At 42.5% G+C, this 23,321-nt stretch overlaps 1 protein-coding gene across 6 annotated transcripts in view; it reads right to left on the minus strand.

The window, feature by feature from the left end:
* The window catches only part of cdk5rap2 (CDK5 regulatory subunit associated protein 2), a 33,617-nt gene that overhangs the window by 520 nt on the left and 9,776 nt on the right, over positions 1–23,321 (minus strand). For 2 of the 6 annotated variants that reach the window (XM_020634631.3, XM_065965369.1), the window contains exons 10-50: positions 20,325–20,447; positions 20,128–20,247; positions 19,898–19,990; positions 19,515–19,733; positions 19,207–19,377; positions 19,002–19,112; positions 18,782–18,919; positions 18,493–18,672; positions 18,213–18,407; positions 17,344–17,535; positions 17,030–17,159; positions 16,797–16,936; positions 16,584–16,700; positions 16,299–16,442; positions 16,089–16,201; positions 15,842–15,981; positions 13,980–14,120; positions 13,787–13,896; positions 13,515–13,649; positions 12,894–12,995; positions 12,597–12,784; positions 12,169–12,502; positions 10,218–11,703; positions 9,953–10,054; positions 9,359–9,507; positions 8,431–8,828; positions 8,057–8,289; positions 7,752–7,803; positions 5,787–5,962; positions 4,823–5,158; positions 4,215–4,340; positions 3,972–4,088; positions 3,697–3,886; positions 2,543–2,664; positions 2,126–2,341; positions 1,944–2,033; positions 1,581–1,837; positions 1,339–1,488; positions 1,109–1,247; positions 920–966; positions 749–803 (exon numbers count right to left, since the gene is read on the minus strand). In XM_020634631.3, coding sequence (XP_020490287.2) covers positions 749–803; positions 920–966; positions 1,109–1,247; positions 1,339–1,488; positions 1,581–1,837; positions 1,944–2,033; positions 2,126–2,341; positions 2,543–2,664; positions 3,697–3,886; positions 3,972–4,088; positions 4,215–4,340; positions 4,823–5,158; positions 5,787–5,962; positions 7,752–7,803; positions 8,057–8,289; positions 8,431–8,828; positions 9,359–9,507; positions 9,953–10,054; positions 10,218–11,703; positions 12,169–12,502; positions 12,597–12,784; positions 12,894–12,995; positions 13,515–13,649; positions 13,787–13,896; positions 13,980–14,120; positions 15,842–15,981; positions 16,089–16,201; positions 16,299–16,442; positions 16,584–16,700; positions 16,797–16,936; positions 17,030–17,159; positions 17,344–17,535; positions 18,213–18,407; positions 18,493–18,672; positions 18,782–18,919; positions 19,002–19,112; positions 19,207–19,377; positions 19,515–19,733; positions 19,898–19,990; positions 20,128–20,247; positions 20,325–20,447 — 7,777 coding nt within the window. Of the gene's footprint in view, positions 1–748; positions 804–919; positions 967–1,108; positions 1,248–1,338; positions 1,489–1,580; positions 1,838–1,943; positions 2,034–2,125; positions 2,342–2,542; positions 2,665–3,696; positions 3,887–3,971; positions 4,089–4,214; positions 4,341–4,822; positions 5,159–5,786; positions 5,963–7,751; positions 7,804–8,056; positions 8,290–8,430; positions 8,829–9,358; positions 9,508–9,952; positions 10,055–10,217; positions 11,704–12,168; positions 12,503–12,596; positions 12,785–12,893; positions 12,996–13,514; positions 13,650–13,786; positions 13,897–13,979; positions 14,121–15,841; positions 15,982–16,088; positions 16,202–16,298; positions 16,443–16,583; positions 16,701–16,796; positions 16,937–17,029; positions 17,160–17,343; positions 17,536–18,212; positions 18,408–18,492; positions 18,673–18,781; positions 18,920–19,001; positions 19,113–19,206; positions 19,378–19,514; positions 19,734–19,897; positions 19,991–20,127; positions 20,248–20,324; positions 20,448–20,585; positions 21,761–23,321 lie in introns of those variants that run through there. The other 4 variants (XM_065965366.1, XM_065965365.1, XM_065965367.1 and 1 more) reach the window with 4 other exon arrangements.

The following is a 23,321-nucleotide window of genomic DNA, read 5'->3' on the forward strand; positions in this document are numbered from 1 at the left end:
AAAACATGTTATTACATTATCCTGCACAGAAAAACTGTCACTTCACATATTTGGCCCTTAAACGTGCAGGGTTAAAACCAGACGTGCTGAATTGACATTTTTTCAACCACATGCATGTGACATCTTGTTTAAATGGAATTGTTTGACACTTTATGAAAACAGATTTTTTTCTTTCCGAAAGATAATACGTCATATATGTCTATTCAATATGACACTAAAGAAAGTTTGCTTGACAAAACAAAAAAGGGTAAATGGCCTCTGGGCTCTGTCCAAGGCTCTAAAATGTGCCTACCTCTGAAGCTCACCTGTAAACACAGAACTCTCATGTTTTATCCTCAAGAGTCCAAGAAAATGACATATAAGATAAAATCACTGTAAATAGATTACTTTAGAGATGAAATAAGAATTGAATTTGTCTTTTTTTCCTAAATGTGAAACTACTCCTTTAAAAGATGTCTCTTAAAGTAGTAAAGGCGCACAGTCACTCCAACACAATATGAAATGTTTCCAGTTTATTAAGCACAATAAGCTTAATAGAAGTCACACTGAATCCAAAACCTACATCATTAGATAGATTCATCTCAGGACAAGATTTGACCAAACAAACAAAAATAACTGGCAGGTATCTTATGATACGTAAATATTTTTGGTGTTTGCTTCATGCAGCAGGGCAAACCAAAAACACAGGGTCTCATTAATCTCATGCATCAGTGAACTCAATGAAAGCCTGCACCTCAACCACACTGACCTTCGTCTGGTCCTCCAGACCGACCTTTCAGCCCAAAGATGGTACAGTAATTTGTCTAGCATTATTTCACATGAAGCAGGAGAAGGAAAAAGGGAGAATTTAACGCTATGGACAAGAAGATTAGTTGGAAATTTAACCATGGGGGCATGCTTTTGTTTTTGGTTGACTCACCTCTAAATTCCCCCTGGCTTTTTTCAACACTCCGTGGGTCAGAAACACTACATGGAAGGGAAAATAACATGAGGTCAGATGTCTGCAATTATTCAAAACACTTAATCAGTTTATCCATCCAATCCGACTGTACTCTATACCAGAGCTGAATAAATGCAAAGTGTGGAAAATCAAGAATACTAATCATACACTGGTCGATGATGACTCTTTCCATCCCCTCTTTGAGCTGGTTAGTTGTTCGCAGACGTTTCACAGCTCCGCTCAGCATCCTCTCCTGCTGTGACAACCTGCTCTTCAGTCTGGCTACCTCGTTTTTCAGCAGCTCATCCTGATACGGAGGATAAAAAAAGGTTTAAGATTTGGTTCCCGCAGATAATGAGATAGACTGCAAAGAGTATTTTAAGTGTTTGTGTGACTACCTGCTGGTTGTTGCTGCCGTCGCCTGCTGTGTTACCAGATGGCAAAGAGACTCTCCACACCAGTTTGAGGAGCCGACCGGCCTCGTCTAACACTTGCTGCATGGTGTTCACACTACCAGACAAACTCTTCAGATGCTGCTGCTCTATTACCTATGAAGATGTACACACAAGGTATTGAACCTGATGAATTTATGTATATTTCTGTGCAAACTGTGAAATAAAAAAGTAAGATTTCTTAGTACCTTGTTGTCAGATCCCTGCTGTCTGAATGTGTGCAGACATTCCTGTAGTTGTGCATCCATGCTGCGTGCCAGCTTGCGACCCTCTGAGATCTGCTTACGGAGGGCGTTGTAGTCCTCGATCAGACCCAGAATATGGCGGCCGTTGCGGTTGGCCCACATGCGGTGACCTGGCACCAGGCGAGAGGGAGCACCGGTGATGCTGTCGCCGGAGCTGCTGCTGAGCGAGCCGCCATCTGAGTGAGCACGAAGTCTCTCATCTAAGAAAGATGAATGTGTGCTCAGAGGCTTTCAAACGGACCTGTGCAATCTGTATTTATGTGTTTACTGCTGTGTGAAACATAATGCTAATAAAGGTTTTCTTACCATGGAGGACGCCCGTGTGTTCATTATGACTCTGAAACGAGTGACGATAAGGATCACAGCCTTCCCGACCAGGTGATTTCCCTCCTTCGTCTACAACAAAATGTAAAACCAGCACGGTCAGAACCCAGCAGATTCTTGTATGTTTACGGGCCTCTTTATATCAGTCTGTCATGTGTGTTTACCTGGTGAGGACAGCAGGTAGTTGATGTTGATGGTTTCAGAGCGGTTGGGCCCTCGGAGCAGCTGCTCCTCCAGCCTCTGTCTCAGAGCCGTGTTGGTCTGGATGCTCCTCTCCAGCTGCAGCCGCAGGTGTCTGATCTCCTGCAGCAGCTCACTCAGGTCTACAGAGCCTGAGGGGGGAGGGACAGAGACGGGATCCTGGGTGGGCTCGCTGGATTCTGCAAAGGGGGGGGGTGGTGTAAGAAAAAAGTGGGAACCATGAAACCATGTAAGCTATTTCACACTCAATGTTAAAGTAATAAAACCGGAGCCAGAGTCAAGGTAGATTTAAGTACTTATGGCTAGAAGATTTCTAAGTATTGCTTCATCACAGGGTCTTTGCATTCTCTGTTCTGAGTCGGTGTGTGTTTTGAAAGTACCGTTGTGTTTTTGAGATTCAGTCTTCATCTTGTCATAAACTTGCAGCTCCACCCGCAGAGACTGCAGCAGATGTTGGGAGTCAGACAGCTGCTGCCTCTGGAGCTTCACCTCAATCTGCAGCCTGCAAACACACACAAAACAAAACACAACTACAAATGAAGACAATGGTAAAAAGGTCTGAAAACGAACATGCTTCTCTTCTAGAAAACTTCATATTACATTAAGTATTATGTAGGGGTAGAAAGGTTAACCCAATCTTTAACAAAATGTGCACTGTAGAAGAAAAATATGAGATTTGTTTGGATGTGTCTGCAGTGTTTTAAAACACAAAAATGTAATGCTGCTGCTTTCTTTTAATGGTCAAATATATCACTATCACTCATCATGGATCTTGTGGAATATGTTAAAAAAAAAAAAAAAAAAAAAAAAGGGTGTTTATGCAGCGTGCAGCTAAACACTTTGATAGCAGCAGCGGTTCAAGGCATTACATTATGTTATATAGAAATAATCCATATTGTTGACAGTCTCGTAGTTCATATTCAGACATCTGGATTAATTTCTGATTCATAACCAGTTTGAGACTCCTCATAGAAGCTTTAAAAAAAAGCCTCTTAGAATGCCAGCAGCAACCACAGTAACAATGTTTTGCAACATTTTCAAAAGCCTGATTCTAAAAAGCCCTATTGGTTTTTATTAAACATAATTGTGTTTGTTTGTAATAGTCAGATGAACTTGATAAACTAGCCAAGTGTTACTTTAGAGAGATCATCTCAAAACCGAACTCAATCTATAAAAAGAAATGTCTTGGTGTATTTCTGCAAAATCCCCATTGAAAGAAAAAGAAATGAGCCATGTGTGCTCAAGCTTAGGAGACAAGGGGAGGAAAGGGAGAGGAAAAGTGAGCTGACAGGTTTCAGGTGTCAGCCTCACTCAGCTGTGTCAGTGGGATGAAGGGTAAGAGGTCACATGCCATCATTTACGGTATGCATGCACGTGTTCATGGATGAGCGTACCAATGACAGGAGATCTCCTTTCCGAGCTGTTCATATAGCACGGGCTAATGCTAACAGTAATGGCTCTTTAGATTGGTAATTAGTATCTCTGTGTAGTTTCAGGTTGCATGAAGAGGAGCCGTTTTAATCGTTGTGTGTACCTGTGCAGCTCCTCCTTGCTGTAGTGCAGTGAATCCTGCAGCTGGGAGTTTTCCTGGCTGCTGAGCTCCAGTCTCTCCTGCAGTCGGCTGTTCTCCTGCCTCAGAGATTCACAATCCTTCCTGCTCTGCTCCAGTTTGGCTGTCCGCCTGGCCAGAGACTCTCGTAGCTTCTCATTCTCCTTCTGCTTATCTATAAGAGATATTCAAACATCAGCAGGGAGAGACGATTGGATCTATACCTCTACTTATGAAGTGTGTATTTTGACGTGCGTTACCTCTGGAGCCCATGTTGAGCTGCTCCTTCAGGGCTTGGTTTTGTCCCCAGAGGAACCGCACCTCGGTGGCCAGCTGACCCTGCTCCTCGTTGCCCTGGATGAAGATGTTGGTGGCCGCTAAAGACGATAAAAAAATAAAAAAAAAGACCTGTCAGTCCACAATGACAGCACTCTCACTTTAAATTTGAACACTAAAACAGGTAAGGGAAAGCAGAAAAAAGGCAGGTGGTTTCTGGAGTTTACCTGGGTCTTTCTCAACCTCGGCCAATCTCTTCTCCAACTGCTCCCTGAGACGGTCATTGGTGCGGATGCTCTCCTCCAGGCGCTGCCTCAATGCTCGGATCTCCTGCAAGTGTTCTGCAAGAGAGTCTGACACACACACACACATATTCACATGCTGAACGCTTACTAAAAGGGGAACTTTATGGGGATTAAGTGTTTCCGACACAAGGGCTTGCCAGAGATAGATTTTAAAAAAAAAAACTGAGCAGTGAAGGCCCAAATATCCTGACTGTTAATCCCTACAAGTGACGGAGCTAAGAAAGAAAAAACGAGATTCTATAATTCCCTTAATGCCACTTGTTTGTTTTTTTTGCTCTTAAAGTAATCCCTTGATGTTCATATCTTATAACTCCAAAACAAAAACTTTGGAAGATTGTCTGCCTTTTTTTTTTACAGACCTTTGAAAGCTCAAGAGCAACAAAAGACATTTGAAGACCCTTAATTCAAATGTTCTCTCAGGCCTTTGAGGTTTAGAGAACTTTAAACTTAAAAGCTGTGGACTTTAATACATTTCTCTGTTTACTGTATTATGAGTTAGATACATCTAACTATCAATGTGTTCCATTTACCTGAACTCATTGAGCGAGGCTGCTCGGCAACGTTAGTCTGTGAGCCAACATTTCCAACTCCAGTGTGAGTGTCAATCTGAGGCCCACATCCCTCCTGGTCTTGTTCGCTATCCTGCGCCTGATGATGGGAGCTGGTCTGGGCCATGATGGAGCGATGCAGGTCCAGTTCACTGCGCAGGGTGGTGTTGAGCTCCTCTGTGTCTCTCAGCTGCTCATGCAGTCGCCCGTTCTCCCGCTGCAGGCCCTGCAGTCTGTAGTGAGCCAACACACCTCCTTCCTCCTGAGCTCCTCCCATAGGAGGAGCTGCTCCCGTCCAATCGGTGGGAGGTCGCTGGCCTAAACATAAGCAGGACGACCGTTCAGGTAAAAACAGTGAAAGACTGAAACATAAAAATGCTCCACCTTTTATATATGGAGTCTAACATTCCCCAAGATAACACAAGCAGCAACTGATTGAGATGCATCGTAAGGAGCCAAACAGGTTAAGTGAGGTGGCAGTAAGGGGAGATGTAGGTTTTGACCACATGCTTCCCTGGTTTCTGTAAGGCCTTCATGGTCTCTCTTCCTGAGGGAAACACAACTTGAAGGCTGAAACGGATAGGTGCCACTGAATAATGCAGCTTTAAGTGGAGGCAGATTGAAACTATACACCCGCTCTGCTCTTGGCCTGCTTGCTTTGTGCTGTAGCACGGCTCACCGCAACAGAATGGATCTGAGTGGAAAAGAAGTGCTATTACAGGCTGCAACTAGCCGGGCCCCCCAGGTGGACAAGGACTGCGGTAATTTCATGATATACTAAGGCCAGGAAATACACATATTTAATAGAGCAAGCTAAGTTTAAATAACCAAACACTCCTGACTGACTCCCTCCTCTGTGACACTTAGGTCTATAATTCTTTAATTAAAAAAAGACTAAAAATTCCATCTAGAAATCTGCATCTTTGTAACATGTCATTATGCTTACTGTGGGATTGGTTATTGCTCTGTGAGGTCGGGCTGCTGTAGCAGGAGGACGAGGAGTTTCTGTCTGAGTGGTTCAGGTCAGAGTGGGAGCTGTGGTGGCTGCTGAAACTTTGGCCTCTCAACTGACTCTGCAGACTCTGGATCAGAAAGTTCTTCTCCTGCAGCTCCTTAGCCAGTCTGTGGAGAAAAGAAGGAAAAGGAGGGTATTGAATCTTTTTAATTTGGTCTACCTGAGGACCCAACTGCTGGATTTTAATCTGTGACATCTCAGCAGGGTGTTTTGGGTTCATAACAAAGAAGAACTGGAAAGAAAGGACACAAACTAAAGGAAAAGATCCGGGGGAAAAAGTGCAACAAAGAAGTGGGAAAAAAAAAGATCCAACCACAGGTCTTTGAACTTTCAGTTGAAACACACGGCCAGAAAATATGTAGAAGGAGTTAGCACAGCAAACATCATGCTGTCTATCTGTCTGCATCAGACCCACTCACAGGTCCAGCTGCTCCCTGGTGCACTCAGCCAGGCTGAGGTTCTGCTGGACGAGGAGACTGATGTGCTGCTGCAGCAGCTCTCTCTCGCCCTCTAGCTCCACACGCAGGTTATTTATCTCCTGCTGGATTCTAGCCGTGCTGTCAGCAGGATGCCTCATGCTCTCCTCAAAAGGCAGCAGTGACTGTGATGCCTGCTGAAGCTCCAGAGAACTGCCCAGGGCATGACGTGGATTAAAGTCAATGTTACTGTGAGCAACGTATGGTTCTAAGAAAACGACACTATATGAATTATAGTTAGAATCATCATGACACGGCAACGCAAATATAACTGCAAAAATCTTCACCAAATACAGATCCTTTTGTTTCTCCGTGTTTCTTTATATGAATGTGAAAATTGGCACAAAAAAAAGGTCAAACCATATTAAAGAAACCAGACATATTGAACTTGGAGTTCCTTGACTTCCTTTTTTGTTTTTTTTACCAATGGTGGAAAAGAAAAATGTGAAAGTGTTCAAAATGTGTGTTCAGAGAATAAAGCCTTACAAATATATGTGGAAAAGTTTGATCATTCATTTGTTTTCAGGGTGATATGATTTTAACTGTGCCCATTATTAAAAATGAAGCTCTAATAAACATGCACATTAATAGATGATTATTGACATGTGGTTTGCATGTTCTGATTTCCCAGACACACCAGTGACCCAGTTAGGGGGCAATGTAACCTTAATGTTTTGGTTGTCACAGAAAGAAATTAGGTCAACAGCAGGACGCTTTTCAATATCAACAAAACACTCAGCGCCCAGGGTCATACAGCAAATTGGCTGGGTGGAGGTGGGGGTGGGTGTTTAAAAGGGTCATGACATAAACACCAAAACAGCTCTGCTAACGACTGGCAAAACTCAAACATTAACATTGGCAATTTGACCTGAATAATATACATGAACATTCAAAAGAAAGAATCCCATCAGCTTTAAAAACAGCTGAATCAGTATTCATAAATGAGGAAGAGAAGTGAGACACACCTGCTGTCTTATAAAGGAAAATAAATAAGACAGCAGCCACTTATCTTAGCAAAGAGACAGCTAGCCTGGCTCTGTTAAAAGTAACACAACCCCCCTAAAACCCCCCCTAAAGCTCACTCAAAGACTGAAGTGTAAACACAAAGATTTCCAGTTTAAAAAACAAACTGTCACAGTTGGACTGGGCTGGCTGCCTGGCTGGTCCCCCCCTGTGGCTGCTTGCTTCAATCTTATATTTATGAAAGAGATAACAACCTCTGATGTAACTCCCCACCACAAAGTAACTACCGTAAATGCATTGAGCATATTCTCTAAGATTAAAAATTATGTATCAGGACAGATCGCAATCCCAGAAAAATAATATTAACATGGAAAATGGGACATGTTTTAACTATTCAGTTACTTAGGCTACAGACTAAATCAAATGCAGACATTGACAACAAGCAAGTGCAATGTACCTGCGTGACAGCTCCAGAGCCGCCATGTCCTCGTTATCCAGATGAGAGTCTCCTATCAGACAGAGGAAAAGATGCTGTCAAGGACCTGTCTGTAAAAATCAGTTACGAGTGACTGCTCTTTCTCCGCTGAGCTTTGTAAAATCATCAAACCATTTCTGTGCAATAGGTGAGGACCGTTTTATGACACAACTGGTTGTTAACTTTTAGAATAAGGATTAACTTTATAAGAGATTGTTATTATTCATTTAAAAAGGAAGGACACTTTTCATTTAATTCGCATCTAGTCAAATCAAATCAGCAGCTACCTTTGTCCAGCCGTCCTTCCAACCTGTCCAGGATGCCGAGGCTCTTGTCCAGCTGCTCTTTGACCACCTCCCCCATGTAGTAGTCCACTTTGCTTGCCTGCAGCAGATCCTTGAAGGCCTTGTTTAGCTCCTCCAGCTGTCTGCGCTGCAGGGCTCCCAGCTTGCGGCTCTCCTTGATCTGCTGCCTCAGTTGTGACAGCTCCCGGGCCTGTGACTGTACCAGGGAGTCCAGTCTGAGAGGCAATAGCAGACAGAATGGAGATAAGTCAGGAAAAACAACAAAAGTCAACAGCCTGAGTTAAGATCTAATATTCAAAACAACTTTGCAGCTGTCAATCGGTAATGAAATGATCATATTAAAAGTGAATGCTGACCTTGCAGGAGATGTAGAGCCGCTGCAGGTTTGCTGCAGCTGATCACTCAATCGTCTGTTCTGCATCTTCTCTCCTTCCAGGTCTACATTCAAACGGCAAGTTTTGTCCTTCATCGCCTGGTTCTTCCCTTCCTTGTCCCCTAGCGACCCACTTTTGTGGCTTATATTCTGGCCATGGTCTCCATGTGCCCCCCCTTGATCCCTCACGGCTGATGGATCGGAGGTGTTTGCGACTTGATCACTGGAGAGGGAGTTCCTTCGCAGAAGACTTTGCATTTGCAGGATGAGTTTGGTCTGGTTTTCAAGCTGGACCTTCAGCTCTTTGACTTGTCCCTGAAGCTGGTGAGGGTCCTCAGACACACCGTACTCGTCATAGACCTGCAGGCCCTTCAGACTGACCTGAAAACACAAAGGAGAAAATTACACAATTGAAAACCTGTTTTTACTAATATATGGGGTTGCTTTTGAACAGTAGGAAATTGTTGTTTAAAGGAATTTGACTGAATGTATATTATGCAAATTGTTCATTGAGAGTCCACGTAGCATAAACCTTGTTATGTAGTGTTGCAAATTATTTTAAACTTTTTAATCTCACTGTGCAAAAATGCAGCTTAATAAAATGTTAACATGTATTTCTCCTCTACTATGTTCTTTACGGTAAAATTAGTTTTTGATGTGGTCCTTGAACTTGAGGGGACGCATACACAATTGGAAGCATTTTGTTGGGTAGACAAGCTGGATTTTACTGTGTGTGTTTCTGCCTGGAGGGTGAATAAAAGTCTGTGATCTGATTCTGAATCCCAAGCTGAAGTAACAGTAGCCTGCAAATTTGTAGCTGGCTAGCTGATACAGACCTTAGTTTGACAGACCACCTGTTCTTCCCTAGTTGGCAAGCATGTTCAGGGGAGGGGTTATGCCTAATTTTATACCTTGGCTGAGCTGAAAGCGGGAGAACTGGGGTATGGGGTGCTGGAGGTGGAGTCCAGGTTGTCAGTAGAGGAAAAGTTGGCCTGCTCATGTTTCAGCAGGTAGGGCAGGCTAGAGGCACTGCAACTGGGCTTCACACCAACCTCGAGATCTGGCAACACAGGGAAAAACACAGGAAAAAAAGACTCAACTGGGGAACTGATTCTGGAAAGACAATTGTGAAAGAGAGTAAGAGGAAAATAATCTAAGCTACAGATTTACTGTGAAAAAAGTCAAGAAATTATAGTGAAAGGTTAATGAGTGCTCCAGAGACATTCTGAACTTCAGAGTGGAAACATGCAAGAATTCATCAATGCAAAAGCATTGACAGTCCATTTAAGTTTGTGAAGAGTGCAGCAGAGAAACACCAAGATCAAACCAGTAGAGTTTGTGTGGTTAAGACACCCAACGTGAAAACATCTTGTCAAGGCAAGAGACAGTGTTACAGTTTCCATTGTTCACTTTGTCATGCACACTTATAGAAAGACGCTGTCCACATGTGAGATTAGTGTCCACTCAACAGACAGACATGCAGTGTCCGTCTGAAGACTGTCTACCTGTGCTACTGCTCTCTTCCCTATCGTTCTCACTCTTTCCACTGGTTTCGTAACCCAGGTCCTGCAAATCCACCTGCACGCCTTTGTCATCCTGCTCCAGAGCTGGCATTGGGGGCAATATATGTTGGATTAGGAAGAAATCATTTAACAAGCACAAGTCTCTCTATCTTTTATGGTGTTCCATATCCATTTCACTTTGAAATAACATAAGCATGCCTTTGAAGATAAAAAAAAAAAAAAATTCTGTCTTGGCCATCCATCTTACCTCTCCGTGCAGTTTCAGGGGAGGATGTGTTTGAAAGTGCAGTGGCCAGTTTCTCCTCCAGGCTTTTACACGCTTTCTTCTTCTCCCTCAGCGCCTTGTGGAGAGCTTCCAGCTGGAGCTGAACATTTGGTGGTAATCCTTTGTCATCCTGCAATGTCCTGTGGACCTTGCTCTCCTCTTTCCAGCCCTTTCCTTGGAGTGATGCCTGGAGCTCTGATATTCTCTGATATTGATCAGCGAGGACCTTATAGAGGAGGCGGATGTTGTTGTGAAGGTCTTGGCTATGCTCTCCATTTGTTCCAGAAGCAGCAGACTGATTGCTGGTGGATTTAGAGGGTGGCTGGATGGTTTCACCTAGGTCTTTCCTCTCCTGCAGGGCCCTTTGAAGGTTCTCTAAAGTGATCTGCAGGTCAGAGCTAGTCTGTGAGGATCTACCAGAAGCTAAGGAGCTGGTATTTGTACAGTGTGTTGCCAGAGAGGCAATGGCAGACTCTGCAGCACTGAGGCAGTTTATGAGAACTTTGGTCATCTCCTGATTAAAACCAGAACTTTTCTTTGACTCCTTTCCCTTAAGTGATTCTGCATTTTGGACAGCACTGCTACTGTTGCAGTTGTATTTAGTCGCGTCATCATGAGCTCTCACTTGTTCTTGAAGCTCTGCATTACGCCTGTTCTGCTCCCACAGTGACTCCTGCAAAGAGTCCACATGCCGTTGCAGCTCTTGCACAGAGTCCTCTGTGCTTACAAAAACACCTCTTGGAGACTGTGTGCTTGAAGAAGCCTTCACCTGCTGCAAAGCTGCCCCTATCTTTAAACATAAATCACAACTTTCTGGATTCTCTTCTTGGCTTTTAGTGGAGGCCATGGCTTTCTCTGCCATGCTCAGAAGATCTATAAGCCTGTTGTTAAGCTCCTCCTTCTCCTGTAGTGCTGTTTGCAGGACCATGCATCTGCTTTGGAGGGCTGCATCTGAACCAGCAGAGCCAGAACCTGTACATGACCCTGCGGTGCCAAATCCTCCCTGGCTGTCCATACTGCAGGCGGTCAGGTAAGCAATGGTGGATTCTGCAGCCTGTAAGGCCTCAACATACTGGCGATTGAGCGAGTCCTTTTCCTGGAGCTGAACGTCGAGCTCTTCCCAATCAGCTAGCTGCTTGCTGAGCTTGTTGATCAGAGCCTCTTTCTCCTGACACTCCTGGTGAAGAAGCTCCAGCTGAGTGAGAAGAGCAGAGTTGGCTCGGGTGTGATCCATTGTTGTTGCTACTTCAGAGACGTTTTCTGTCTCCACTTCGCTGCTGCCATATGTGTATCCACGTGAGGAAGAGTCAGAGTCTGTATGCAATAGCTGGTCGGACCCACATACATCATCCATATGAAGGTGTTTAAGTGCATCAATTCTCAGATGGTCAGAGTTCTCAGACTGCCTGCTGCTACTCGCCTCTGCTCTTAGCCTCACAGGAACCGGGAGACGAGATTTGACCCCAGCCTACAATTAAAACAGAGATCAAATACATTATAAATAAAGCCTGACTGATGCATGTGTCAATGACAGATACATGACCAAATATGTATCAGTATTGTCTTTATAGTTCCCAATAAGCTATGATAAATAAACTGTTTTCACCTTCACATAATGCAAAAAAAAAATGCTCAGGGTGATACAAAAACGGGGCTGTGACAGTTTTCAAGCAGAGCAGCTTCCCCATCCATGATAAACACTTTCAGCACTGTCTGCATCAAACAAAGTTTAAGGCATTCTGAGTACCTCTGCATCATACTGACTACTGAAGCAGTCAGTGCACTTTCATTCCACATCATTAATTCAGCCGCAACATCAGTATTTCCTAAATGATCCATTTAAAATCAGTTTCTATAATACAACTTTGGTTGGGATATAACAAGAATACAATGCGTGCAATGTTGTACAGACTTACTATAAAACAAAACCTACCCCATGGTTTGTGACATGCTGATTTGCACTCTTGTTGAGTGTTTGGCCTTTAGTTGGGGGATTCTTCGTCCCCTCTGTGGTGCTGACATGTCTCTCCCCATCTGACATCTTGTAGGAGTTCTTGTCTCCCTCCTCAGTTGGCAGATTCATGACCTTTGTGTGACCTCCTGCCTCGCCTTGAAGGCTTTCCGCACTCTTTCTCAACTCAGCCTGCCCGTCACTACTGTTCCCCGAGGCATCTCTGCTCTCCTTCTCTTTACTCTCTGAAGATTTTTGCTCTTTCAGGAGACCCCGTAGCTCCACATTTTCTTCTTCAAGCCTGAGCAGCTCCTCTCTGCATTAAGGGAAATTTGATTAGTTTACTATTACATAGACTCAAAAGTGAAAGCAAGGAATACGATCTGGACACTGTTGCAGAAAAGACCCACCTAAGGTGCAAGACAGATGGGACCCCACTGTCAGTCAGAAGGGTTCTAAGTGCTATTTCATCTGTGCTCCTCTGCCCAGAATCTTCATCTGCAATGTCCAAAGTGTCTTTGCCAGACTGAGCATGCTCTCTACTCTGGCTGAGGCCACTGTTCATACTCATATTGTCCAACAGCTCTCCAGACACCACCTAAGAAGCAATAGTTTAGAAAAATGGAAATTGAGTTACATCAAATGGGAATTTACAAGGGTAAGGATATTACATTTTAGATCATACATTAAGATAATATTTATCATACCTGTCCTACTGAGATGTCTGTCTGACTCTCTTTATTTTGACCAGAATGTTGTGTCTTCCTACTTTGAGCCACATGCTGCGTCTCCTGCATCTTCTCGAGCTGCTAGAGTAATGGGATGGGAGGCGAGTATGACACAGATGGCTCCATAAAGAAAAACTTAACGAGGGAACAAAATCCATAAAACACTGCACAGCAAAAGCAGAATGGTGTGACGTGTCTAATGTGGTATGGCGAAGAGAGACCATTTCATGGGACACAAAGATAAAGAAAACACAGGGAGTGGTTAGGAAAGGTGAAGGAGAAGTAGACGAAAACTTCTACTATATACAAAAAACACACTTGTTAGAGAGAAAGACAAACAATACCAAAGACTAGAAAGACTTTAGCAACAAGCTAGACAGACCAAAGGTTAAGAATAAGGTTTAGGGTTTGAAAGGAGCTAATAGACTGGATGTTAGTCAATGACTAAGACATGATTCATCAAGTATTTGCTAAATGTGGACAAACTATTCCAAGATTTGTTGACAAAATGCAGAAAAGTTCAGAACACACACTTGACTTCAACACCTCAACTTTAAGTACAAATTTCTCCATTTGCGTCAGTCTTCTGTGGCCTCTAACCTGTTTCCAGGGACTACTGCTGGCCAAATCTTTGCCTCCATTGTCATAGTCTGACTTCTCCAGAGTTGATGGTCGGTTCTGTAGCTCGTGGTTTAAAGTCTGCAGTCTGCTCAGAGAGTCCTGCTGCTCCAGCACCTAAAACCATGATGTATTTTTTTTTTTTGTTCACAATATCATTGTCTTCCTGTTGAACATATTTTGTTGCTAGTCTTGCCAACCGATAAAAATCAATTATATTAATTTACTTATTGTACATTTGAAAAGTAAGTCACCTTCTGTCTGAGCTCTTGCACAGAGAGTTGAGACAAGCTGTCATCCTGCTCCTCCCCCACACAGATACTCATGTAGGAAGTCTGATCTCCGATGAAACTCAAAGTGTCGCCTAAAAAAGGGGGGGGGGGGGAAATGAATGTTGAGTAAAAGCCAAAACTCCAGAATAAATCTGAGTATTTTGTCCAAACTTACCACCATCATTTGCCCCACCAACACCTCCTCCACGGTTCTGTATGGCTCCTAAGCGAGCCTGCAGAGAGGCATTCCAGCGCTGTGCATCCTCCAGCTGGTGTCTCATACTCTCCAGTTCTTTGGAATCACTCAGGTCAATACCTGAAGAGATACACAGAGGGTTCCTTACAGTCATGTCTGTCATGTTAGCATTCAGTATCTCTGTTCAGGTAAGTGTTAAACTGTCAACATGTGTTTTCAATTCACATGCAGCATAGTAAGTTAATAAGGCAAGATGTTTTTGTGTAACATCCAACATTGTATAATTGAATAAATTCCTTTAATAATATATTTTCAAGAAACCAAGACTTATCCAAATAGCCAAAAAGCATGATTCTGCTTTACATTGTCCTCTTATTAAAGCATAGCTAGATTCAATGTCAATTACTTTCTAAAATATATTTGCTGGGTTTTGGGTTAGCTTGTTCCATACACAATAAATTCAAGGTAGAATCAGGAAGACTAGTGGTGGAATTTAACAGAAAGCTTCTGTGTGAAATTAAACTAGAGATCAGAAGCTACACAAAAATACATTCTCATGTATATAGTTGGAGAAATACAATCAAAAAGTTTGTGTAGACGATCACACTGTAACAGAAACAGGATGTGGAAATTTAATCAGTGGTAATTACTGAAGCTGTATCTAAATCGGATTCAGAGTGAATGTGAGCTACAGGCCTGTTACTTACAGCTGACCTATTTATACACCTGGCTCTATGCAGACGGGGGAAGAGCCGGCGCTTGACAAGCACACAAGGGGCGAGCACATAGACATGTTGACAAACACTAATGTAATTGGTCCTAGCGTATAGTGACATCTTTAATCAGTCTCAATACTACGTCCTGACTTCACATCCAAAGTACTATCTGTGCTAAATTGAATTAACTATGTGACGTAAAAGATAGCAAACGTAGCTTTTGTAATAAGATTTATTTCAGGGAAGCTGCCCTGTAGCAGGATACCGTTAGATTCTTCTGCTTCATAACAGCCCTTAATACCCTTTTTCAAAGTTCTTATATAATGAAATGCTTGTGCAATGAAATGACAGAAGGTAGGATGGGTTGAGTTAATAACCAGAGGGGTGTTATGGAATTCAACAAACAACCAAATGTTTTAATGGGACAGTCAGAACAGACAGACAGTGTGTTAAAGTGAGAAACAGAAAGATCGGCCAACAGCAGCCTTTATTTAGTTATTTTTTTAATAAAGGACAGACGAACACAGAAACAGACTGGAGACATTACATTTTCAAAGAGACAAAGACAACGATCAACTTTACTCTGGATAGAACATGCAGATGAGGAGGTGATGACGTTAAGAACAATGAACATAACGCGAAGACAGATGAGCAGTGGAAGGAGCAGGTGTGCATGCTGAATACAGTGACACATAAAAGAGGGGACGTGAGCTTGTCAACAGGAGATATTATTAGAGTACACACACATGACAAAGAAGACATGTGTTTCTCTGGGAGCTAAGGCCTAAAATTTTCAATTCCTCAATACTTTTCAATACCACACAGTTTAAAAGGATAAAATCTCTGTTTTATAAGATAAACAGTATGGAAAAGTACCAATGAAATGTTGTTGTCATGGTATAAAAACAGGTACTGATATTGTTAAATTTTTACAAGAATAGTAAGTTAAACTTTGGTATGGTGACAACCGTACTCTGTGCTTTAAATGAAAGTCTACCTGAGCTGTTGTTTCCTAACTTCCCTAACAACTAAACTGATAAACATTCCTTTTTATTTTCCCCTTTTCATTATTTTCTTTAATGCAGTTCCCACCATCTTATACCACCGCGTGTGATTGCACTGCACCTTCTCTGAGTTTGGCCTTGTGTATCTCTCTCTCCAAGTCCTCCCTTAGCTCCTCGTTAGTTTTGATGCTTTCCTCCAGCTGCTGCCTGAGTAGCTGCACAGCTGTCAACTCCAGCTGCAGAGCATGGAGACGCTGAGCACTGAAAAACATACACAGATTCATACAAAGTAATTAAAAAAACAAGTAACCAAATCAAGTTTATCTGAATTTTTTTCTAGTTTTGACAGAGTGATCATTATCCCTCACCTGTCCTGTTCCTTTACAGTCCTGACCAGGCTGGAGTAGAGCTGTTGTTCAGCTCTCAGGGCTTTGTTCAGGGCATTATGCTCCTGTTGCAGTGCTATGAGGTTGGGGAAAGCCTTTGGGGAAACAGAAATGATAAAGGGAGTGGTCTAAATGTCCAATTTAGTTTTAAATGTGTTGTTTTAGGTATTTTATTCAGAAGAAAAGGTTTACTTCTTGCTGGCTGTCTCCACCAATCATGGTTCTCTCTCTCTGGGGGAGCCCTGGGAGAGATCTCTCCATACCAGAGCCGATGACCTGAACTTGAGTATGATCAGCTTGGCTGTCCCCCCTCTGACCAAGGCGTTGGTGGAGAACCTGCACAGAGGCATTTAACAAAATTTAAAAACTGTTGAGTTCAGGTCGAGGAGCAAAGTCAGTAGAAAAGCTTCTTATTGACAGCTGTTGTGTACTTTTTCCAGCATAAGATCTTGACTTTGTTAATGGGTGAAGCCTTACATTGATGATCTCATCCTTGGTCTTCAGAGTTGAAGTCAGGGATTCAATATTAGCAGCCTGACCTTCATTGCAACCATCTCGCTCAGATAGCAAAGACTGTAACTCAGCCAAGGATATCTAGATTTAAAGAAAATGGAGTTGAGGATCACCAAAAATAACATGTTTGTAAGAGAAGTTATAATTGACAAAGTAAGTTGGGTAAAATGAACTGACCTTTAGCTCATTCTCCCTCTTAAGTGCTTTGTTCAGTGCCTCAGTTTTCTGTGCCAGTTCTTTCTTCAGGACAACAACTGTTTTCTTTGGGAGATGAATGTTCTCCGCGTTATCCTCACTGTTCCTTCTGGACAGCTCAGCTTCAATGTGGACAAAACAGAATCAAAAGTAGGACCATCATGTCATTTAAGTTTCCAATTTCTAGTGAGATGGTATGGGTCTTAATGCCTCACCTTCCTTCTCGACCAACTTCTCCTGCATGATCTGAATAGTTTGTCTGAGCTCCAACACATGATCTGGCTCCTCCTTCTGCCTCATCTCTGCCAGATACTGATCCCTCTCCTGACCACGCTGCAGCAGCTTCTGCAAAGTTACAAACACAAACACGGACTGAAAAAAAATTGTTTGGAAATCAAAGATTATCATATGAAGTGAAAATGTTAAGAGGAGTATCATTAGTATTGTTCCCCTGGGGACTTCTGACTTCCTTCCCTTGTTAGGCTATTAAGTCGAGTACATTTTACAGCTGACTGACTGTGCAACTTACATTGATGAGGCTGTCTTTGTCAGCGAGCAGGGCTTTGAGCTCTGCAGTCTCCAAATTACTCTCCTGGGCTGTTGTGGAGGTTTGCCTCTCAGCAGTGGCAAGCTGCTGCTGACTGTCAGACAGCTTCTTTCTTAGTTCCTGAATCTCTTGTGTACGCTCAGACAGCATGCGGTTGTAATGCTCTGCAGACTCCTGGGAAGACAAAGTACAGATTAAATAACAAGAGATACTGATGTTTGCAGTTTGACTAAAGTTTTTAAATTAATTTATATTGCTGCACAAATCTTTTTTTTTTTTTATTAATGGATAATTGATCATTTTTGTATTAATACATGATAGAATATTTATTTGAGATGTTCTGTTAGTATGCTGTGATTAATGTATAATACACTTTAATCCAGATGTATATAGCTTTTTTTAATAGTATTTGCTTGTATAGTATGACTCTCTGAACCTTATTACCAATAGCAAAGACTTCCATTATATCCTGGTTGACCAGTAGAAAATCTGTGCCAGCCATTAGGTAATGTCTTCAGTGTTGTTGGGCATCTATTAACCCTGATTTACAGCAATGTTGATGTTACTGAGTGGCAGCATGTAAAAGCTAAAAAGTAAAGGACCTACAATTGAGCCCTGAGGAACACCTCTGTATATTTATGGCTTTTAGACAAAAAAATCCTCCATGACAATAAAAGTTCTTATTCTGTAGTTAAGATCTGAACCAATAAACAGTACCTAAAATGCTAACCTAATGTTGAAAACTACATATAAAACATTTAATTTTCTCTTACTATTTGTTGCTATGAATACTGAGTTTTTCTGGGTTAATCCCTGATATCACTCTACATATTTCACAATTATATGTTAACCTTGAGGAGTTTGTCCTTGCTGTTGATTGTAGCCAACAGTCCCTCCACAGCACTCTCATTGTCAGCGATTAGTCTTTCTCTGGCCTTCTGAGCCTCTGCCAGCATAGCCTCTGTGACCTTCAACCTCTGGCCCATCTGTTCGGCAAGGTCATGTGCATGAGTCTGTGACTGGCTTAGCATTGAGTTAGCCATTTCCTACAAAGAAGAGTGGCAGACTTACACAACTGAAAACAACATAACAAATTATGTGTTGTATATTTGTGTATGCTTTTAAGCTAACCTCCATATCTTTCGTCTTGCCCTCCAGGGAGAGCTGTAGTTGGCTGATGATGGAGTCTTTCTCCCTCAGAGATCTGTTCAGGTTATCTTCTACATCTTGCTTAGATCTCTGCAGGTTCTTCAGGGTGTTTGCAAGATGCTGCAGCTCTACATCTTTCTCCTTGATCAAACTGTCAAAACTCTAAAAAATAAAAGGGGCAGAGACATGCATTTATAACTCATTTCTGGAAAATGAACATTTCTGGCACCAGTCTCAGATATATCCACAATGGACAGTCATAACTACTTACATTAATGGTTTCCTCGTTATGAGAGAGTAAATTATTGAGCCTTTCCAGGTCTCTTTCTTTCTCCCTTAGAGACAGCTGCAGCTGGTGTATCTCATTGTCTTTCTCCTCAATGGCAGCAAACTTCTCATCGAGCGCTTGCTGTTAAAGAGAGTAAACATAAGACTGTCAGACTTAAATTATAGTCACTGTGGTGAGAAGATTACATAGAAGGAATGCCCACCTCCAGAGCCTTCTCCTTCTCTTTCAGCCTTTGGCGCAGCTTGGAAAGCACATTATCGTTTCCTTCCATGCTTTTGCTTTGTTCAAGATCTCTGACCATGTTTATGTACTCCTGGTGAACACAGAGAAGATAATGTTAAAACTGAAGCAAAAGTTATATATTTTGGTCTAGAATCTGTCAGTAAATGTTAATATATTATTGTCACCTGTAACTGCTGCTCTTTATCAGCCAGGGTGGATGTTAGCCGCTGGATTGTGCATTCATGGGACTGTAGTTTTCTTTTTGTTTGATCCAGCAGCTCCTCGTACTGCTGCTCCAGTGCACTCTCTCTTACCCCAATTTCTCCACTTAGTTTTTTGAGATGATTATTTAGATCCTGGAGGGAGGAATGATTATTCCGTCAAACAAAGCCAGAATTTGAATTGTAAAAGATAACAGACAAGAGGATCTTAAAGATAATAATGACATTTAGGAAATGTGTACTGGACAATCACTGTCCTCAAGGAGTCTTACATTGAGGGCTTTGTCACCCTTCTTCTTCTGCTGCTGCATTTCCTCCAGTTCCACCTCCAGCTGCTCCTTTGCCTGCTGCAAGTCAGTCAGCTCCTGATCCTTTCTGTCCAGGCCACGCTGAAGCTTCTGGGATTCAAGCACCTTGGCATGATGTTCAGCCTGAAGTTGGGCCAGTTCGGTTTGTTTTTCCATTAAAAGATTCTGGTGCTCCTCTGCTCCCTGAGGGATATGCGGAAGAATTGCATTAGCTTTTTCTTTAGAGTTGTGTTAATCTTTAGTTATACTTCTGTCAATGCACAGAGCATTTAGCAATTAACATAACTGTTATCATGTAAGGTAAATTCTATAAAGTCTGGCTCTCTTGAAACAGGTGCAGGACTCGCCTGGTATTTCTGCAGCTGGGCTTTATGTGCTGCCTCTCTTGCCTTGGCCAAAGCATCATCCCTGTCCTCAATGTCATGACACAACTCAGCTATCTGTATAATACACAGGAAAAGACAGACATATTGTTGTTAAGAGTGTTTCATAATACAGAATTAGTGATACAGAAAGAAAGGTGATGTCTTGTGATCAGCACAATAAATAGACGTGTCAGTAACAGTATGAACATTACCTCTTTCTCCTTCTCTCTAAGAACCTGAGTGAGTCCCTGGATCGTTTTGTCTCGTTTCAGAGCATTTTTCTTCTCAGAGTTTAGTTCATTCTCCTTGTCCTCCAACTTTCCTAACATGTTCTGTTGACAAGGGCAGTGATCTTAAACAAAGAAACCTCTCAATCTATTTAAATAAGTAAATTGTCATCCTCTTGTACCTTGTTTTGATTCTGGGCTTCCTCCAATGTTTTGCTCAGGTTCTCAATTGTGCTTTTTGCTTGGGTGATCTCTTCAGTCAGGAGTGTTTTAGAAGACTCCAATCGGCTAAAGTCATTCTGCTTCTGTAAAAATTAAACAAAGAAAGGAATACATTTATTAACACTAGCAATGTTAAGCAGCAAAGCTGGCATCTATCTATCTGGCAGCTTATTACTAATGCTATAACATTTTACCAAAGTGTAACTTCTTAAAAGAACTACCTTCACTCTGACAGGAGTGAACTGATCATCAAACTCCTCTGTAAGGTCATGCAGAGACTTCCACTTTGCCTCTTTTAATCTACGTTTGACCCTGAGGTTGAGAGAACCAGCATTTAGCCTCTTCAAGACAGGGATTTGGCTCCCTGGTGGAGCAGAGACTTGTTGACTTGGGATGCAGCGTAGGAGCTGGATCAGATCAGAGATCACAGAAGGCTGGCTTGAGGAGCGGCGGAGCAATGCTCTGGCCTGAACCTTTCCTCCTGGCTCATCAGAGACACCCTGCCTGGGAACAAACGGCTTGGACTCTCTGAGTTTTGATTTGGGTGGAGGGTCTGGAGAAGTGTCAAAGGAAAAGTCTCTATTGAGGCACTGCAGGGATGTAGAGCGACCTTTGATTCCAGGTCTAGGAAGTGTTCCCTTACGTTGGACCAGGTCGAGGTACAAGCTCTGGGAACATTGTCGTGTTCCTCGGAGCCCAAAGCTCTTAATAGAACCATCGGGCCAGGCTGCTGATCCCACCCTGCTCCTCCTGAGGCTTGAGCGCGCCCCTTTACTTACAATCCGATCAAGACTCACACACCTTCTAATTTGAATCTCTGAGTGGCCACTTCCACCCTCCTTGAACTGTTGTATTTCAGAGGCTAAGTGACACAAAACCTCATCTTCAGGACTGTCCACCCCAGAAGACCTGAGCAGGGTCTTGCAGCTGGTGCTCTCTAACTCACTTCTGGCCAGCTGTGGGTTGTTTTTTCTGTAAATGTGGATGATGCACTGAATAAGGTGTTCTTTCTCCGCTTGCAGCTTCTGGATCTGACTGTTGTATTTATCCTGCAGCTGGCTGATGTTAACATCACATGTTACCACCTTCTCCAACTGGAACACACACTTTCCACAGAGGAACTCTCCACGGCCATCACGAGTCACCTCCCAGCCCAGAACATGAGACAAGACCACATGTAGCTTTCTTTTTGCTGATGAGCTGAAGATCCAGCGACACTGGCTTCCCACCAAACGGACACCACATATCCGGCATGGGTCCCTCATGGTGCTCTTCGGTCTTCAACACTCACCCACTTTTAACGAGTCCAATAGTTCTCAATCTGACGCATAAACTGTCCAGAGACCTTATGATCACAATCATGCCAACCATGGAAGAGCCCTCTATCATTTCCTCTTACTGCTTCAGGGAGAGCAGAGAGGAAAGTGACTGAGTGCAGAGCACTATAAGCCTTAATCCTTTGATAATCCCTGCTCCCGCCTCTATTCGCCTCTCCCACATATTCAATCAGATCAAATCCTCTAGGACGGCCACAGGGATCAGCATTGTGGCCATTGCCAGACCATACCTAGAAAATCTCCCACCAGATGCACTGAGAGGGACTTCAGGTATGACACTCAGCCCCATACAGGTGCTTCTCCAGGGGACCTATGAAGATGGCAGTATCCAGCACTAAATGAAACTCCATAGACTCCTTCCTGCCTGGCATTACATTAAAAACCTGCTTTAAGACCAGAGAAGGTGTAATCTTGGCAATCAGAGCTGTCACAAATTCCATTACACCTCCTTCAAAGTCCTTTCAAACCCAAAAGCATCACTGGTACAACCAAAAAAATATATTAATCCAAACTTTTAAAATACAGCCCCTTCATTAATTTACCTATATCTTTAAACAGACAGATTACAGCCCCTGTTTTATCTTTGATATAGGATAGACATAAATAACATCCAAAGGAACTGTCTCCAGACAACTCTATAATCCAGTCTTAACACTGTGACCTGAGTCCAGACGCCAAGAACCTGATGAGGAAAGCTGGGAGACTGCCAAACTAAGCTTTCAGCACTCAACGTCACAGTACCTTAACCTGTCGCCTGGTTAATGGTGTAAAAAACACTTTTAAACTTCTTTGCATTATGCCTAAAGAGTGGACCTTTTCAAGTTTTCTAAACTGTGAAAAAGTAAGATATCTTGATTGTTTAATTACCATCAAACATTTAAATACATCAAATATGCCCAATAAACAATGTCATGAAATTTGTTATAACATGCAGGATTCAAACCCACAGAATGCAGAAAACAGAGAAGACAGAAAAGAGAATAATTCAGAGAAGTCGTCCAGTACTGGTTCACTTTCACCTTTAAACTCCTTTATACATCAATTAAAGGATTAAGGGACAGAGATAACTTACCAGGGTTACACACATCAAGCTTATGTATCAGGAACTAAACAGGCTGAGTCTATCTGAAGTTAAGATGAGAAGTCTATAAAAGACTGTGCTAGCAAATAGTGCAATTCTTAAGAATAAAGTTTTATACATAAAATCATTCAATCAATCAAGATTTTTCGTGATTTTATTGTGTACAGTATAACATCAATAAGAGATTCATAGAATCTGTAGAAATCTTTTTACGCAGTGGTAAGGACAAAAACCATTATAGGGTAGCCATGATCTTTGGGTCCTCACCTGCCCCTGCATTAAAAACAAACACATTTCTGTAGTGTACAGCACTGCATGGGCCCAGCAACACGTTCAATAACCATTGTCATTCAACACAGTTCATCGCTGTGTCCACAAATGCAAGTTTCAAGCTATTCAACACTCTTAACAACCAAATCCAGAAGCACATCGACCTTCTTTGGGTCCAAGCTCATTTAAGATGGACTGAGGAAAAGGTAAAAACTGTGCTGAGGTCTGACAAAATTTGATTCTCTGTTTGGAAATCCCTGTTCTCTGGG

Source organism: Labrus bergylta, chromosome 17 (assembly GCF_963930695.1).
Source record: "Labrus bergylta chromosome 17, fLabBer1.1, whole genome shotgun sequence".
Classification (NCBI taxonomy): domain Eukaryota; kingdom Metazoa; phylum Chordata; class Actinopteri; order Labriformes; family Labridae; genus Labrus; species Labrus bergylta.